The 19,011-nt window shown below is 37.7% G+C and overlaps 2 protein-coding genes and 1 long non-coding RNA gene across 3 annotated transcripts; all 3 read right to left on the bottom strand.

Annotated features, from left to right (window-relative positions):
- Nucleotides 1-1,479: 1,479 nt before the first annotated feature.
- LOC120335651 (uncharacterized) lies at nt 1,480-5,044 on the bottom strand. Its single transcript, XR_005568690.2, has 3 exons — nt 4,793-5,044; nt 3,519-3,700; nt 1,480-1,660 (listed from the first exon to the last, which is right to left on the bottom strand). It is a non-coding gene; the product is annotated as an uncharacterized LOC120335651 (long non-coding RNA).
- Nucleotides 5,045-5,749: 705 nt separating this feature from the next.
- On the bottom strand, nt 5,750-9,124 carry LOC120331152 (uncharacterized). Its single transcript, XM_039398194.2, has 2 exons — nt 6,285-9,124; nt 5,750-6,073 (listed from the first exon to the last, which is right to left on the bottom strand). Exon 1 carries the CDS (start codon nt 9,105-9,107, stop codon nt 6,837-6,839), a length of 2,271 nt encoding a protein of 756 aa, XP_039254128.2. The 5' UTR covers nt 9,108-9,124; the 3' UTR covers nt 5,750-6,073; nt 6,285-6,836.
- A 2,336-nt stretch (nt 9,125-11,460) lies between these two features.
- On the bottom strand, nt 11,461-13,645 carry LOC144419965 (uncharacterized). Its single transcript, XM_078110249.1, has 2 exons — nt 13,494-13,645; nt 11,461-13,282 (listed from the first exon to the last, which is right to left on the bottom strand). Exon 2 carries the CDS (start codon nt 12,724-12,726, stop codon nt 11,461-11,463), a length of 1,266 nt encoding a protein of 421 aa, XP_077966375.1. The 5' UTR covers nt 12,727-13,282; nt 13,494-13,645.
- Between the last annotated feature and the right edge of the window lie 5,366 nt (nt 13,646-19,011).

The following is a 19,011-nucleotide window of genomic DNA, read 5'->3' as shown; positions in this document are numbered from 1 at the left end:
ATATCGAAACAGACTGGATGTCACACATGTCATTAGAGTTACGCTTTATATTCTTTCGCTCAATCACTATACGCCGCATTGATTTTTTGTTGTGATCTTTTAATGTTTTGTTTTAGTGCACAAGGCCGGGAATCATTAAAAAAATTGCAAGGGTCCGTCATGGAATTTTTTTCAAAAAGTTTGGGAACCACTGATCTAGACAAACTACGAAGGATTGAAATTAATTTATTTCGCAATAAAAATGTGCAACAATGTGGCCGTCACGGTTTCTCTGCTTTGAAAAAGGTAGATGTGTCGTTTAGGACGGAGCACATACATAAATTCTCTGCGTTCTTTCTGCCTTCTGATGCAGTGCACCTATGGGAATGGCTCTATCAAACACGAGTCGAATTTATCTCAGTACTCGGCAATTATTAATGCCTTATAAAGTTTGTACAACAGGTAACAGATAAAATTGAGAATACAAATTATAAACACGCAAACGAAATATGGACAAAAATCCAATGCGAAAATGTGCCGGTTGTCCACCAGCTAACTGATCAATTAATTACTCTCTAGGGCAGGAGTGAGCAATTACTTTTCTGAGTGGGCCACTCACAAAAAATAGATCTGGTTACTGGGCCAGAGGCATAAAAACCCAACATGTAAAACTATGAAATAAAACAGTTCATTGACATAAGCCAGGCTGACGTTTATATAATAATAAAAAATACATTCGGGGTCATCGTGATGTTATTTTCATCAGAATTTTATATTCATAAAAGCTATAGTCTTAATTTCAGCAGACACAAATGGGCTATGTGAACACTACAGTGGGCCGGATCCGGCCCGTATTTTGCCCACTCCCTGCTCTAATGTCGGGGTTACTTACAAGTCACAGCATTGTCATATAAAATATTGTGTCAAATGGCCTTGTTTAGCGTAGAATGTTAAAAACATCCATTTGCATGCTATTCATAGTCAGCAATTATGTTTGAAGTATTACAATCTACATTTTTACTATTTTATCATTCACTATTAATTAAATATAGGGATGGTTTTATGGTCCCAATTGCCATTTTAATGGCCTCCTGCGCACAACGTTCATATTAGGATGACATAAATAACAGCCAATGCGAAGGACAGGATTTTCATACTCTGTTCAGAATGTATAAAATCTGCAGGTAGCTTAATCATATCGTAAACCACCTCCAAATAAAAAGAAATTTTACTCAAAAAAAAAAAATAGTAACATTGAGTTTGTAATCAGGATTTTACATACACATATTCTCGGGTTGATTACCGATCTGTGGAATACAGTAAAAATAAGGGTGTTTTATAACAAAAATGGGCGGTCCAGAAGTGAGTGCGCTAATATGGAAGTATATTCAGTTGGCTAACACAGACATTCCCCGAACTCGTAACAGAACTGAAATAGGAAAAATCGGAGTAAACTAATGGCATAACGCCCTAACCCTAACCTGGTACACACTACGGGAGTAACCAAAAATGAGACTAAGGCATGTCAGTACAGTGCCTCTGTCTTTATTTATTTGTACCACTCTATTGACAAGTGCTATATTCACACAAAATATGGTAATGTCATTTTCAACTGGTGTCCATCTTCGGATGAGAACATGCCATCTTTAAAATAGATAAAATGACGTTTTTTTCTTTCCCACTGAAAGAGAGAAATAATAGATTATATAAATAGAAAACCAATTGAACTACTTTTATCCAGAGTCAAAGATGACAGGTTAAATATTTTCTGTAGCTTTGACCATTGGGTTTGAGTGGCTACCTGTCGTAACCTGTGACATTAACAATAACATGCTATGCAGTCTATAACTATCGGTAAATGTCAATGCCAAAAAAAAAATGTCCGGCGCTGCAAATGTCTCATCTAAATGGAATTAAATATTTTAATTTATCAATGTAAAACATACGCTCAACCCAACTCACAATTAATTGGAAAAATATCAATGTACAGGAAGACCAGTTTCTCAGACACAAGCAAGCCATACATCATGGAATCGCTATTATACTGATAACCATGTCATAATTTAAATAAAAACTATATCCTAGAAAATTGGCAAAAAGAAATTCGTCATGGGAAACATGGAACAGCCTGAGCCAGATTTTGAGTGGGGGATAAAAGGGCGTAGGTATCATTTTAATAAAGGTTGATAAGCATTGATTTAAACCCATACCCAACATGAACTTGTAACCACATAGAAGGCTATGATTAAGACGCTTTAGCTTCTTTCCCATTCCCAGATAAATATGGAATTTCTATCTGGTATGATTTTCATTCAATGCGACTGCTGCCCTCAACTACTGTATTATAAAAATTGTGTCCAGACAAAATAAACTACTAAAGTGTAAACCTCATGGTACATATATATATGCATCTTTCAGATTTGTAGAATAGCAAACACTCATGCTCACCTTAACACATTTCATTCAGTAATTCTGTTCTGTTGAGAGGGGTTCCTCTCGGAGGGGAAAATTGGAAGAGTTGATTACCCTTAACTTGAGAATAAATTTCTTCTAATTCTAGGCTTAGTCATGAGGTTTTCTATTTTTAAAACCCTTTACCAAAACCTATGTATCTGTTATCTAACCTGTATCTGACAAGCAGTTTCAATGACTACTGGTACCTAATAAAATAACTTATTACTCGTATCAATACTACTAGAACTTACCTAATCAGAAGTGAGCCTTAACTTTTCATGACGCAACAGACTCTAGAAGATAACTCGACTTTTACCTAAACTTAGAAAACTTAAACGATGATTCTTGTGTGGTAATCTCAATCATTTTCAAAGTTTCACATTATTTTTGTGATTTTATCTCATTACCGGCGACAATCATCTTAAACCTAACTAACTATATATTTATGAATATATATTCTATACATGTATATTTACTTGAATATAATATTCATTACTATTCGGGTGACTCGCCAATACTGTTCGTAATCCTGTTTGTATTGCTTTCAAATTATTGTTATTCTAACAGCTGATTCATGAAAAAGCCTTCCACCCTATATTCTGCGTCTTGTCAATAACATATACGGTATATGTCTTATCTGGCCATTTTTATGAGATCTTACCTACTCACTAACAACATACAGACTTCTGGACAATGAGATGGTTTGTGGTTTAATGTTAGGGTTAGAAGAACTGATAATTGCAGTGTACAGGTGCCAACAGGCAGTAGTTAGCTATGTGTAGAGCATACCCATGTCCTAGATATTTATATGTATTCGTATATTATTAATATCAAAGAACTGCCAGGGCAACTGAAAATCAAACTCATAACTCAAGCGGTCTTGTCCCCCAGAAATCTGTAGAATTACTATATCAAATAATCGCTCCAGTATTCAATAACATACCATTGAAATCAGTATCCTGTTTTCAAATTGTATCGAATCTTTTACAGATAGTTATAGTGAATTATTTTGGTAATCAAGTGTTTTTTGCCCACCTCTAATTCCTAACTATGCAATATTCTGATATTAGCAAAAGCTTACTTACAGTTTCTCTGTATCACAGTCCTTTTCTGCCTCTGCATGGTCTTCCACAGTTGAGTATGACCTAGCAGCAGGATGACCCGACCCGCCTCCGTATTCCAGTTTTCAGAATCACTGTCAGTCATGTTGATGTAAGAGTGTGTGAAGTGCGAAATGATGTGATGGCCGCTTGCAATATAACTTTACCTGAAAACCGAGTTCAAATAATCAATAATCCTTGAATTGAATAAAATTAATGAATTTAAGCTGGTATCAGCCTATCATTTGTCAATATTAAATTAATTTCTCACAAAACTGCAAAATGCAGAGATACGGTGCGGTACCTGGAAATTGAGCATAACTCGGAATAGGATTTACATATTTATCCCGGGGGAGAGGAAAGCCGATAAGACGACCGATATGGCGAACCACGGCCTCTTGTCCGGTTACCAGTCCAGGTTGGGTATGGGATTATTTAACCGGTTTTTTTTTTCGGAAGCATGGACTTCATGGTAGAGGAAGCCGTAACCGACCAGCGGTTACGTGAACCACCCGCTGGAGTCCAGCAATTCTCTCGCACATAATCATCCCCGCATGGGATTCGAACCTGCGAACCCACGCAAGGTAATCAGAGATGCGGTGGCAAGCGTATTACTAACGCTTAGCACGATGCGCCAAACCGCCGAGCCATTAATTTTAGATTTCAAAATATAAAAGAAGGTCTGTATGTGCTAACTAACCTACCAACAACAAAAAATGCAAGCACAATTTCCAAAACAAAATAACTTTTGATCTAAACTTTTGCTTTAGCCCAATAACCCATTTATTTATTTATAAGCTCTTTACAATTAGCCACTTGGATCAGTGGATGGTGGGACTACCAATCGGCGGGTCTCGTGTAGTTTCGTACCTAACGTACTTCTAGTAGGCGTAGCATAACAATTTTTTGACATGCTAATACTAACCCTCACCTGACTACGCCATCCAAAATTTACGTCCAAATATACGCACGATCGACCGGAATGGCATTGGCGCCAACGATAAAGAACTGACTGACGTTATCGGTCTCTCTCCTATTGGGGTTAGGATTGATACTTGAAAAAATTGTCATGCTACGCCCACTAGAAGTACGGTACGATATGTTAGGTAACAAACTACATGAGACCCCAATCGGCTTACTGGCTTAAAACAGTACTGCAGTACCGGTACGGTAGCAGCACGATCCATATTTTTGTATTATCAGTAACACCAACCAATTATATCCAAATATCAATGATACCGGTACCGTATTTTACTCACATTTGTATTCATCTCTGAATTACGGTGCCGGTACAGACTTATGAAAGGTCAAATAGTGATGCAGCACTTCATCCATTTTCGGTATTGTTAGGCTCTTCCACGTTATGTTTATATCGGGTTATCTCTAATAGCTTTGGTGGATTGATTTGTAATTAACTTGTGCCGGTACCGTACTTGTTACAGTGTCCATCCATTAATCAAAACATAACACGCACAGATGAACTAGTAAGAATAAAATGAAAATTCAGTAAACTGTAAGAAGACCTTTGACCCTAACTTATAGTTGCCAACTGTTACAGGTACAGTATATTCATTTTAACCTAAAACATACCTTAGGCTTAATCAACTACTAGAATCTAGAGACCTATTCATGACTTTATATTTTAGTGCGTTATAACAGTTTTATGAAATTCCAAAAACAGTTCCAATCGAAAACGTTATTCGAGCACCAGTCCATGTCGGATACCGTATGCCCGTATGGGGTTAGTTGGCCAGTTAATTGTTTCAGAGGTATTGACTTGGCGGTCAAAGAAGCCAATCCGACCAGCGAATGAGTGAACCATCCTACGGGACAAGGAGTTCAGAAATCCTCTCGCAAATTATTATCCCACTCGATTTTTAAGCCTGCGAACCTACGCAGGGCAGTCAGAAGTGCGTACGGTGGCGAACGGTCCTAACAATTAGCACGATACGCCACACTGCCGAGTCAGTGGTCGGAAAACGTTATGAAAAATTATCTCAAGGAGTTTGTTGATATTCACTCATTCTCCCACACCTGGACTAAAAACATGCACATGAGACAGGGTGACTGTGATCACAAAACAGTATCGCACCGGTAGGCCAGTACAGTTAGGCTACAGTGTTGCGCTCGATTCTTTGTAGCCTGGTTACTTCTCACGCACATTAAGAGATTGGAGACTTCAAAAACGCGTCCCAATACCCCAGTCCTGACCCCAACCTATATCGGTTAATTGTTACAACTAGTCCGTGCTTTCAAGCAATTAAAGTCTGTAAACAGCGGTTGAAGTGCCGCCAGATTCTTCTGTGCCTTTCAAATGCTGCCCCAATATAATTCAACTTGAAATCGGTGAATATCTTTAATAACAATCAACAGACACTTCAAATCAAATCTCGAACATGAATCAGGAAAATAGAACTTGCCGGGTACCGGAAACGAAACGTTGTTAATGGAACGTAACGTAAATCTTCATACCGGGTATGAGGAACGTAAAGGAACGTTGTTAATGGAACGTAACGTAACGTTGTTAAAGGAACGGTTTTCTGCCAAAATAATAGATAAAACTAAATAGCTTATATGGCACAATTAATCAAATATAACAGCATTACCATTTTACAAGCAATAACAATTCACATCAATTAGCAGATAACCATATGTCACAATTATGTACAGATTAAATCACATAGGATAAAATAGTATTCACAATAATAAAATACAGAATGAATCATACAAGATAAAACAATATTTACATACCGAATGTTTAGGATCTCCAGGCAACTCAATTCAACAAATTATAATCCAAAGTAAATACAACTTAACTTATGTGACTAAATACAAGAAACAGCATTTATCATTCTATTTGGACTATAATACAACCCTAACCTGTATCCCTACATTATATTACAACTCCAGTATGAACCGTTGATTTTAAACCCAATTAATAACTTCAATTCGAATCGTTTATCCTAACCGCGAATAGTAAACCCAATATTAAACACGATAAACAACTCCTAGCGCAATAGATTACACTGTATACAAGGACAGAAGGTGCCAACTCATCGAAGCAGCGTGGCGATAATTTAGAATTCCCAGGATTAATCGAGAAACAGGACTATGTCGCAATAATGCTGCGTCGATACGTTTGCAACGCCTGCGTAACAACGTAAAACGTCATCAAATTAGAAACACGTTATGATTCTCGCTAACATTCCCCGCCCCAGATGTAGGAACGAAGAGAATACATCTTACAATTCAAAAAGAAAAAGTGAGAATCATCACAAATAAGTAATACAACTTAACAATGAATTACTCATCAGCTCTCTGAATCATACAAAGTTTTGCTATTGGTCTTCTTAAAAACCCATGAGAAGTTTTGACAGTCACTTGTCTGACAGCTCCAAATTTGTCTGGTATAACTTCCATAATTCTGCCTGTCAGCCACTTCCCTCTTGGTATTGTGTTGTCAACCAGTAGCACAAGATCATTGACTTTGAAATTGTCTTCCTTCTTCAACCATTTATGTCGAGCTTGTAGATTGACAAGTACTTCTCTGGACCATCTTATCCAGAATTGGTCAGCCAAATATTGTATTTGACGCCATCTTCTTCTCGCATAACAATCTTTCTTGTCAAATATTCCTGGTGGTAAATTTGCTTTATGCTTCAGCAACAATAAATGATTTGGTGAAAGTGGTTCTTCATCCAAAGGATCCATACTAATAGGTGTAAGTGGTCTTGAATTCAATTGACTTTCAACTTCACAAAATATAGTAGACAACGCTTCATCAGTAACCAATTGATCATGCAATAAAGCAGTCAGTATCTTTCTTGCTGATCTGATGAGTCTTTCATAGAAACCTCCAAAGTGTGAAGCTGTGGGAGGATTGAACTTGAATATGATATCACTTTGTCTGCAAAATTCTCCCATTTTACTGGAATTCCAAATTTGAATTTCTTTCTTCAACACTTTATTTCCAGCTGTAAAATTGCTCCCATTATCACATATAATGGTTGACATCTTGCCTCTTCTGGCAATGAATCTTCTTAATCCATTAATAAATGAATTGAAATCCATACTATGCACAATTTCCAAATGCACTGCTCTAGTTGTTGCACAGGTTATTATCAAGCCCCATCTCTTCACAGAACTTCTTCCTTGCTTTACCAACAACGGTCCGAAGTTGTCAACTCCAACACATGTGAATGGTGGTTGATCTGGTGTCACACGCTCTTTAGGTAGGTCAGCCATAAACTGCTTACCCATCGAAGCATTTCTCTTTTTGCAAAAAATGCAATTACGAATATTTCGCTTTACAACAACAGCTCCATTGATAATCCAGAACTTCTGTCTCAGCAAATTCCATGTATGACTTGCTCCACAATGATGTGAACTTTTATGGTATTCTCTGACAATCAACTGTGTGATGTGATGGTTACTTGGCAGTATTATTGGATGTTTCAAATCAAATTCTATGGGTGCGTTCTGCAATCTTCCACCCACTCTCAATATTCCATTAATTAAAACAGGATTCAACTTTTGCATTGAAGGTGCAATTTTCAATTTTCTAAGCACACTTTTCCCTTGTACATCAGAATTTTGTAACTTTGCAATAACTTTATTCAACTCACGATTTTGTAAATACTTTATCAGCTCATTTTCGGATCTTCTCAACTCTTCTGTTTGCAATTTACCTTTTTGAACAGTTGGTTTAGCTTGTAAATAAATTTTGAATCTGATAATCCATGCGGTAGCTTTCTTCAACTTATACCATGAAGAATAATAGTTGATAAACTTGTCCAAAGGTTCATTCTCTGTCACTAGATTCACTAAAACGTTAATTGGCTTCTTCAGAATAAATTCCAATGGTAAATCTGGTAATTTAACGGGCATTTGTGGCCAGTTCTCTTCATTCTGGTAGAGAAATTCTGGTCCTTGTAACCATGATTTCTTTGCAATCAATTTCTTTGCTGTCATTCCACGGGATGCATAATCCGCTGGGTTCAATTCACTTGGAACATAATGCCATTGATGTGGCTCTGAACCTTCTTCAATTTTTGCTAATCGGTTAGCTATGAAAGTAGGAAATCTTTTCGACGAATTGTAAATTGATTGGATAGTAGCTGTACTATCACTCCAGAATATAGACTTAACATTCTTCTCAAATTTTAATTGACGTCTTAAAAACATATCCACTCGCACACAAAGCGCAGCAGCTGTAATTTCCAGCCGTGGAAGTGAACATATTGTCTTGATAGGACACAATCTTGATTTTCCAAGTAAAAATGAACAGTGTATCTGACCGTTTTCATCTGTTAACCTCAAATATGAAACTGATCCATAGGCAACTTGTGATGCATCGCCAAAATGATGTAATTCTTGTGAAACAATAACCCCAAATGAATTCGGTTTAATGTATCTTGGTAATTTGACTTCTGATAAGTCTGGAATTGCTCTAGTCCAGCTTTCCCATGCTATTTGTTCATTTTCTCCGATAGTTTCATCCCATCCCAATTGTTGGCGACATAACTCTTGGAATATAAGTCTTGCTTGCAATATCACAGGTGATACAATACCCATGGGATCGAATGCGGAACTTAAAATTGCTAGAACTCCTCTTTTCGTATCAGGTTTTGGCTTCAGCTTTGTATTGAATCCAAAGCAATCTTCTACCACGAACCACACAACTCCCAAAACTCGTTCAACACGATTTGGGTCTAAATTTACGTTTGCTTGAATTTGTGCTCTATCCTTTTCTGGAACACAAGAAATAATTTCTTCTGAATGACTCCTCCATTTGTTTAAATGAAAACCTCCACATTCAGTAAGTTCTGAGGTTTGCTTGACAATTCTCTTCCCTTCAGATATACTATCTGCTCCAAGTAGGAAGTCATCTATATATGAATTATCTTTGATATTGTCACTTATATCTGATGGAAAGTCTTTTCCAAAATCTTCTGCAGATCTCCTTAAACAGTAATTTGCACAAAATGGACTTGATGTATTTCCAAAACAATGCACTAACATCTGATGATCGACAGGAGTTTTTGTCAAATCTCCATCAGGCCAAAATAGGAATCTCAATGCATCAACATCCCTAGGCGTTACACGAGCTTGTAAGAACATAGCTTCTATATCTGCCGTTATACCATATTTGTACATTCTGAAACGTAGCAAAACAGATAACAATCCATTTGCCATATCTGGACCTTGCAGTAATTGATCATTCAGTGATGTGTTCAAATATCTTGCACCTGCATCAAATACCAGGCGTACTTTACCAGGTTTCTGTTCTGATGTAACGGGTTGATGAGGAAGATACCACGCTTTACCAATGGGTGCTTCAAATTCAGCCGCAGGAATTTTCCTTGCCCATCCTTTCTTTATAAATTCAGCCATGGTACTGCAATATTTGTCCCTTAAAACATCATTCCTCAACAAGCGTTTTCCCAAATTGTTGGTTCTTCTCATAACTGCATCACGATTATTAGGAAATTCAGGACATCCTGGTTTCCATGGTAACGGAGATTGGTAATGTCCATCCACCATCTTTATATTATCTTCCATCAGTTGTAATGCATACTTATCTTCTCTTGACAATGTTGGTGTGGGAGTCAATGATATATCTTTGAAATCTATTTCCCACATCTCTCTAATTTGTCGTTGAAGATCTTCTCTTTTCACTTCAGCAAGATTTACTTGTACATGAAAACTTTCATTCCGAGAAGCTTCATTAAAGGCAGGCCCAACCAGTGACCAACCAAGAATACTTCTTTTTGCAACTGGTTCATTTATAGTACCACGCCTTTCACCTTTTACCCAGAATACTTCCGGTACATTCACGCCAATCATGAGCATCACTCTTTCATCTGGTAATTTTGGAAATTCAATACCTTCGAGATATTCATGCCTTTGTAATTCAACCCTTTTAGGTAATTTATTCGGTACTGTCGGAATTTCATCCACAGTGAGCACACGATGTAATGTCACACAACCTTCCTCTTTCAGTGGTTTAACAGTTAAGTCAAGAGCGAATCCATCTTGTTTCTGTGGATTCGGTGTGTTTACAGTAGTAATGGAATAACTCATTGGTTCACCATCCATCTCTAAAAGTTCCATCAATCTTTTATCACATAGACAAGAGGTGCTTCCCTCGTCTAGGAAACAGTATACTTCAATTTCTCTACCTTGAGGTGAGGATACTTTCACTGGAACTATATTCAAGTATACTCCAGCTGAATTTCTGGTATAGTTCGTTAAGGTCGATCCCGATGTAGCAGTTTGAGTAGCGGAACTTGTACTTTGCTCTTTTCGCTTAGTATCTGCAACATTTCGATGAAGCATTCTATGATGTCTGCCACCACATCCTCTCTCAGTACATGCAGGATTCTTACGACATTGCCGTGCCATATGACCAATGTATAAACAGTTTCTGCAAATATGAAATTCACGAATTGTAGCCTCGCGTTCACCTGCAGATTTTCTTTCAAACTCTGGACAATGAATAAGAAAATGATCTTTTGAACAGATAACACATCTGTATCTATTCCTCACAAATGTACCTTTTCTCTCGGTAGATTGTTCAGGTTTGCCATCACCACTTGTTGAAGTGGAATTTGCATAAATTCTCTTCTTTTGGGGGTGTTTAGCCTTTTCCCTCTCTTTATGAGCTCTCATAGCTTTGCCCATTGATGATTGTGCCGTAATTGCTGCTTTCTTGACAAACTTTAAAAGATGTTCAAATTTTAGTTCAATGTTTCTATTCTCATAATCTGCTGCCTCTTCTTCCCATTTATTATGGTACTTCAGGGGTAATCTACATGAAAGTTGAGCAATATTGTCAAAATTATTTAGATCTGAATATTGCTTCCAATGCGACAGCGTTAGGTAACATTCTTCCATTTTATGAGAAAGATCCAGAAGACTATCTCGATCATCTGGTTTCAACATTGGACCATGTACCAACTCTTCCATATCTGGCAATCAACAATGGTCGTCCGTAAGCTTCTCTTAGAAGTCTCTTTGCTAAAGTCAATCCTTCTGTAGGAGGATATACAGAACATTGACGAATCAATTCTCTTGCTTTACCTTTGCAAAATTGTTGCAAGTAAGTAAGTCTCAGATTGTCATCTGAAATCTTGTTCTCAATATTTATCTTGAAACTATTCATGAATCTTGTATATTCTTCATGAGAACCATGAAACGAAAGTAATTCTGGTTTAGGTAAATCTACCATGTCACGCATTGTAGATGTCATAGTAGCAAGAATTGAGCCAACATCTTGTGATGGCATATTAGGTACTTCTACAGGACTCACCAAATTAGCCTGTCTCGTTCCACCTTGTCTAGTTCGAAATTCTTGATTAACGGGATTCATCACTTCCGCAACCACTTCCTGGACCGGATCCAGGGATAATCTAACTTGTGGCTCTCTAGGAGGCACAATACAATTGGTTTGACCCACTTGAGGTGTGTTTACTTCAGCCCGTGCTGCTTCACATTCTACCAATTGTGCTATCGATGGTCCAGAATCCATTTCTTGAAACTGAACTCTTTCATTGCGATTAGAGCCTATTTCCCACACTTCCGCCTCTACACATGCGGCTTGATATTCGTGTATAGCTTGTACTCGCCTTATTTCTCTCTCTGATGCTGATTTTAATTCTTCAGCTTGCCGATTCATTTCTTCAGTATTTCGTTCAGCCTGTTCTAGCTCTGACAGTTGCTTCATTTTCAATTTTGCAAGTTCTCTGACAGCTATTGCCTCAGTTCTCTTGTAACTGGAACTTGTACTTTTGTAACTCGATGCTGTCCTTGCAGATCGAGGTCTCGACATATTAGATGATTTTTTACTAGCTATAGATTGTGGTTTTGATGGGGGATTCTCAACGATTTGTGTGCTTTCTTGTCTGGAAAGCCACTCTTCAACATGTGCTTTGAACTCTTCATATCCATAACTTTCTCTATGGAAAGATTCTTTAGCTACTCTTTGAGCCTCTTCATCTACTGGCAGTTCTGCAACATGTATTTCATAAGCTTTAGAATACTCCACAAACATTGCATCTATTTCTTTTACTTGTGACTGTAGAATCACCTTATTTCTTGGATTCAACATCAATTCTTCTGCTGATCTATACTGACCATTCAGATCAGCCAATAAACGTTCCAGTTCTCCTTGTGAAACTGGTTTTGCAGCCATTTCGACTTTTAAGTGACTTTCTTCACTCAATCTAGGATCAATTGAAAAGTTCGATATCTTTCAATTGCTGCTTACAATACTCTGGTTTTATTTCGAAATAGAAAACTTCAGTTTTCCTGCATTCGAAAACTTTAATGTTGCGCTCGATTCTTTGTAGCCTGGTTACTTCTCACGCACATTAAGAGATTGGAGACTTCAAAAACGCGTCCCAATACCCCAGTCCTGACCCCAACCTATATCGGTTAATTGTTACAACTAGTCCGTGCTTTCAAGCAATTAAAGTCTGTAAACAGCGGTTAAAGTGCCGCCAGATTCTTCTGTGCCTTTCAAATGCTGCCCCAATATAATTCAACTTGAAATCGGTGAATATCTTTAATAACAATCAACAGACACTTCAAATCAAATCTCGAACATGAATCAGGAAAATAGAACTTGCCGGGTACCGGAAACGAAACGTTGTTAATGGAACGTAACGTAAATCTTGATACCGGGTATGAGGAACGTAAAGGAACGTTGTTAATGGAACGTAACGTAACGTTGTTAAAGGAACGGTTTTCTGCCAAAATAATAGATAAAACTAAATAGCTTATATGGCACAATTAATCAAATATAACAGCATTACCATTTTACAAGCAATAACAATTCACATCAATTAGCAGATAACCATATGTCACAATTATGTACAGATTAAATCACATAGGATAAAATAGTATTCACAATAATAAAATACAGAATGAATCATACAAGATAAAACAATATTTACATACCGAATGTTTAGGATCTCCAGGCAACTCAATTCAACAAATTATAATCCAAAGTAAATACAACTTAACTTATGTGACTAAATACAAGAAACAGCATTTATCATTCTATTTGGACTATAATACAACCCTAACCTGTATCCCTACATTATATTACAACTCCAGTATGACGTGCGGTAACTACATTATCATTCTATTTGGACTATAATACAACCCTAACCTGTATCCCTACATTATATTACAACTCCAGTATGACAGCGGTAACGTGAACCAACCAACGACGGCGAAAAATCGAGCAATCGCACAAAATTATCCACGCATGGGATTCGATTCCAACCCACGCGCCTAAAAAGTTTCTTGTGCTGCGTTTGTCAAAACTGGCAAGGCTACGACAAGATAGGAATTTCACTTACACGAATCAATCATATGTCGGTCGTATAACACCTTTCTGGAACTCTTACGCACTTGAGACTTTGGTGCCATATATATAAAAAGTAATATTAATGTAACGAATGTCCTATGGTATCTGAAATTGAATACGTTTCAGTATACATGTCTTCATGTGAATCGATTTCCTTGTTTATATCCGTAACAATGAGCAACCATGAGATAAACAATGACAATGACATTTGCTCCGTTTTCGGTGTTTGCGTGTCACTTGTCAGTTTTAATTGTGTTTTCAAAATCTAGTTCTGAATCAAATAACTTAATATTCATAATGACTTCCAATGAGCTTTAGTTTGGTTATGATAATCAAAAATTAATCTCGCAAACGCTGCTGCATACTAGCCCAAACTGTAAGCTGCACGTGGTCAAATAGTTTTAATAAAAAAAAATTTTCGAACATGTATACCAGATTTAGGCTTACCATACGTCCCGATTTAGGCGGGACAGTCCCACTTTTGAACATCTTGTCCCGGCGTCCCGACCGGTCAGCCAAAAATCCCGCTTTGGCGTTGAGCCAGCCAGTCAGCACGATACACGAACATTACCAATTACTGAATGTGGATGCGTGGTTTTGTTTGTTCCGTTGTTTTTATCACTACAATTTGTTACGTGTAAGCTCCGTACGCCAGAAGGGTGCTTAACGTTAACGTAAATTCCTCTCTATTTTTCGAACTGTAACCGATATTCAGACAGACAGCGCATCAACTCTAATGTCAAATCGGTACATTTGAAATTCAAAAAATCACAGCTATGGTGTTTGGAGGCGTCCCTCTTTGGGGTAACAAAAATATGGTAACCCTTACCAGATTGTAAGCGTCAACTCTCGGAGACGCTCTCAAAATAAAAATAAAATTATCGCAATAATGAAGTATGTAAAGAATTTATTCGGGGTCAATGTTCGACGAAACATCCATTCACTGTTATTGAGGCCTAATTATGAATAATTCGAATGAGTTTTTAAAATAGTTCTTATGCCTACGAACATTTATTGAGGTTTAAGATGATACTTGCGAAATTTTATTTTAATCGGCCAACATTGAGGTCTACTATCGAAGATTCGTCTATGGACGGAGGTGACAACAAGAAAGCAATGCTCCGATATATGGACACGAAAGCCAATACTCACGATCCTATCACAGGAGAGATTTTGATCGCCAGTTTTAGCAAATTAAAATTGTTTGTCGGAAGTTTAAGTTCAAATATTTCGTCCGAAGTCAGGCAATGCTATGGCAATTCAAATTTTTTGTCCTAAGTTGGGCAATTCGATGGTTCTGGTGAATGGAATTTCAAACCAGACATTTAATATGCTTGGCGCTTACGGTATCAGAACAGGAATCTTTCATATTTCCCCTGTTTATATTTCAGCAATAGTCTTGTTTCTAAAGCTTTCCTTATAACAATAAAACTCGGGACTTACTTTTACCTCAGTGCCGTGTTTTTAATTTTAATGACATCATCGAATACAAAAATACGAATTCCATGAATTTATGAAGTACTGTAAATAAAAGCGACAACCTACTAGTCAAAAATACAATCTTCAACCACTGAAAATTTCAAAGCAATTTATACAGTAATTGAGTAGATAAGGACGAGAAGAAAAATACCAACGAGAAAGATAATGACAAGAGCAACAACAACATAATAAGGAAAATCATCCACACGTCCAATCCTGGTCTGTCTAAAATCTAAATAAACTGACAAAAGTGACAAGTATAAACGATTGTATACTGATGATGTTGATGAACATTGTAATAAGGATAGTGTGTTAAAACAGTAAATTAACAACAAATAGATAGAGAGTAATACTATTATTTATCGAATTATTTTGTTTCACATATACATTAGAAAAAGGTTTTGTTTAGCTGAGTCACCTTCACTATTACTGAACTAAAGATACTTTTCGTCGCTATGGCTTTCACAATTCGCTTTTCAAGTTTCAAGAATTCCGCTTTCGCTCAGAATAAGGACATATACAAGTAGCTAGTTTTATTCGGAAGAACCGGAAAACATCTGGTTTGACTTTGTCAACTCAATTTATTACACGTCACGGAGAAGGAGATTCATTGCACGCAGGTTAAGATGGAGGCTTGGGACTTGAACCCAAACTGTGGGTGCAAAGTGTGCCGCGAAAATTAACAGAATTGTATTGAACATAACTAAAATATGATTGAATACACATGCAGCTACTTTGATTCGGAACAACTGGGAACTTCTGGAAGTTTTCCTCTGAATGGTCACTTGAATTGCAAATAACCATTATGATCAATTAATTTTGCGACTGTGTTAAATATTTATTTCCAAATGATTCAACGAGAACAATAAAGATATATAGTGTAGCGAACAATATTAAATTGAAAAACTTGTTTTACCGTCAAAATAAAATTTTAAATTAATATAATACACTTATAACTAGCTAGCTATACTCTGTTGAACTCGTACATTTTTTTTCTCATCGTTGGTACTTATTCATGCGCATAGTCTTGTATATAGCATATTGTGACGTCAGGGGATTTCCCTGTCTATTACTCATTCTAGGTTTTCTGTTAAGCTTGCTGGCTGCTTGTTATTGGACACGAAATGGACATAACGATCGTTTCAATATTATGTTGGGCTTGTTGTTGTTCTTTGACACTTTTGGACACCTAGTGAAAATATTAAAAAACCGCTTTTCTCTTTGATCACTGGACCAATTGCTTTGAAATTTGTAGTGGTTAAAAATGAATTTTTTTTTGTCCAGAAGGCTATTACTTTTATTTATTCCAAATATTCCTGTTAACTCTGTGAGATTTGTTCTTGTTTGCTATGACGTCACTGAACGTTCTGCGGACGCATATGCAGGCACTCCTCTTTTTGATCACGTGACATCGAACGTTGGCGTGACGGCGGATTCTGAAAGTCGTTACTCACAAATCGCAAGTTTTTCGAGGTTACCGGTGAATAGCGGTGATGCTAAAGGTACGGTAGACCGTATGATAGGATTTACATATTTATCCCGGGGGAGAGGAAAGCCGATAAGACGGCTTATCCATATGGCGAACCACGGCCTCTCGTTCGGCTACCTTTCCAAGCCGGGTATGGGATTAGTTAGTTATACTGTATTGTTTGTTTTCGGAAGCATGGACTTGGTGGTGGAGGAAGCCGTAACCGACCAGCGGTTACGTGAACCACTTAACAACGGCGAGGAGTCCAGCAATCCTCTCGCACATAACCATCCCTGCATGGGATTTGAACCTGCGAACCCACGCAGAGTAATTAGAGGTGCGGTGGCGAGCGTATCCCTAACGCTTAACCCGTTGAGCCACACCGTACTGTACTGCTTCGCTTGGTGTGAATATATTTGTAGACTGTGGTCTAGATTCCCAACCGCCGGTCCGCGGACCGATGCCGGTCCGCGAAGCTTTTTTGCCGGTCCGCGAGAAATTTCGTTGTTTTGTTTTTTTATGCCGTCTCAACCGCTTTACCGTAGACAAAGTTGCGTTGGCTCATTACGCAATTCTCTTCTGCCGTCATATTGCGACGTCTTTCGCGACATGTTGGCGCCGTCTTACGCGACATGTTGGCGCCGATCACTCACATTCTTCGCTTTTCCAGCTCCGATTCATCGCGAATGCGCTCCATCAAATCTCGCAAAATTAGGAAGCCTAAAAATCGGCCCGCGTGCTTTTTCTGTTCTGCGTGCTTTTCTTAATTAATATGACCATCCATATAAAACGTAATGGATATATCCTTGTTCAAACTAGAAAACAGTCAAGAACAGTGTAATAATCCAGTAAGATATGAACTTGTTGCGACCCCACAGGTGGTCACGAAACACGCAAAAAAAGGATGGGCCGCAGAGATCTTTTCCAGACACAGTAGGATTTTGAGCTTGTCGCCAAGTTATCGACGACTTTGTCATTGTAATGCAAATTCATTTCGTTTGACGCGTCGATTAACTGCAGAAGGATTATGATGAACCCAATGAAAAAATAAAGGATTAAAAAAGAATTACTTATCACACATTTTAGATATCTCTTGATAACGAATACCCATCGCCAAGTAATCGAGCAATCAAACTGTTGTCCGGATTTTCAGCCAGTTACTGCGTTATGCGAAAAAACAATTTCATCACTAGATTCAATTAAAACGAAGCAAAGAAATCGGCTGCACGCGGCTGCAGAGCTATACGTATTGCAAAAACTTCTTGTGAGGCCTCGTTTGCAATCTTATATCTGAAACGAAACAGCAGCAAAATTCTCACAGGAGTTAATTGTGCATGTTTTTATTGTGAGAATTTTTTGCGTGCCTTTCTTACGCATAATGGGTGCCCAGCACTGCATTTCATTACGCAAATATATGGTATTATTTTATGTTTCACCCATTTTTAATATTTTGTCGGCACATTATTTGATAGTTATTCTCCGTGTGAAAGGTTTTAAAGTGTGTTTTTTTGTCTAGAAGCATATTGAGTGCCCGACATTGCATTATTTTACGCAAATATATGTTATTCTTTCCAGCGTTACGGCCATTTCAATTTTTTCCGGTCCGCGAGTACATTTAATCTAATTTTACCGGTCCGCCAGGGTAGAAAGGTTGGGAACCGCTGGTCTAGACTCTAGACAGAGGTACGGTAAACCGTACTTCACTGCTTCGCTTGGTGCGAATATATTTATAGACTGTGGTCGAAATGCTTCGCTTGGTGTGATTATATTCGTAGACTGTGGTATCTGCTATTATATTACCGTGATAAATCGAATAAGTTGGTTTTGCAAAGAAGAAGCGTCCGGCATTACAGGTAGGAGGGGGAATAAGGGGGTGCGCATTTCCAATACGTCGATATTATCTTTGTCAACCAATTTGCGACCATCGTGTTTTTGTCTGTTTGATTGCTGTGATGTGGTGCTTTTTTATAATTTGACGAGTTTTGTTTGAAATAACCGTGTTCTTGAAATATATGACGGTCAGAAATCATGAAATGCAATTAGAAGCCCAGATAGAGAAGTTCTGGTACCGTAACACAGCGCGGTGACACTGAACTAACTCGTAGCTGCTTGCTTTGTTTATACAGGTACTGGTAAGTCATCGCATATGATTTTTG

This window comes from Styela clava, chromosome 2 (genome assembly GCF_964204865.1).
Source record: "Styela clava chromosome 2, kaStyClav1.hap1.2, whole genome shotgun sequence".
Classification (NCBI taxonomy): domain Eukaryota; kingdom Metazoa; phylum Chordata; class Ascidiacea; order Stolidobranchia; family Styelidae; genus Styela; species Styela clava.
The sequence above is the reverse complement of the archived record's forward strand: the minus strand, read 5'-3'. Positions and strand labels throughout refer to the sequence as shown.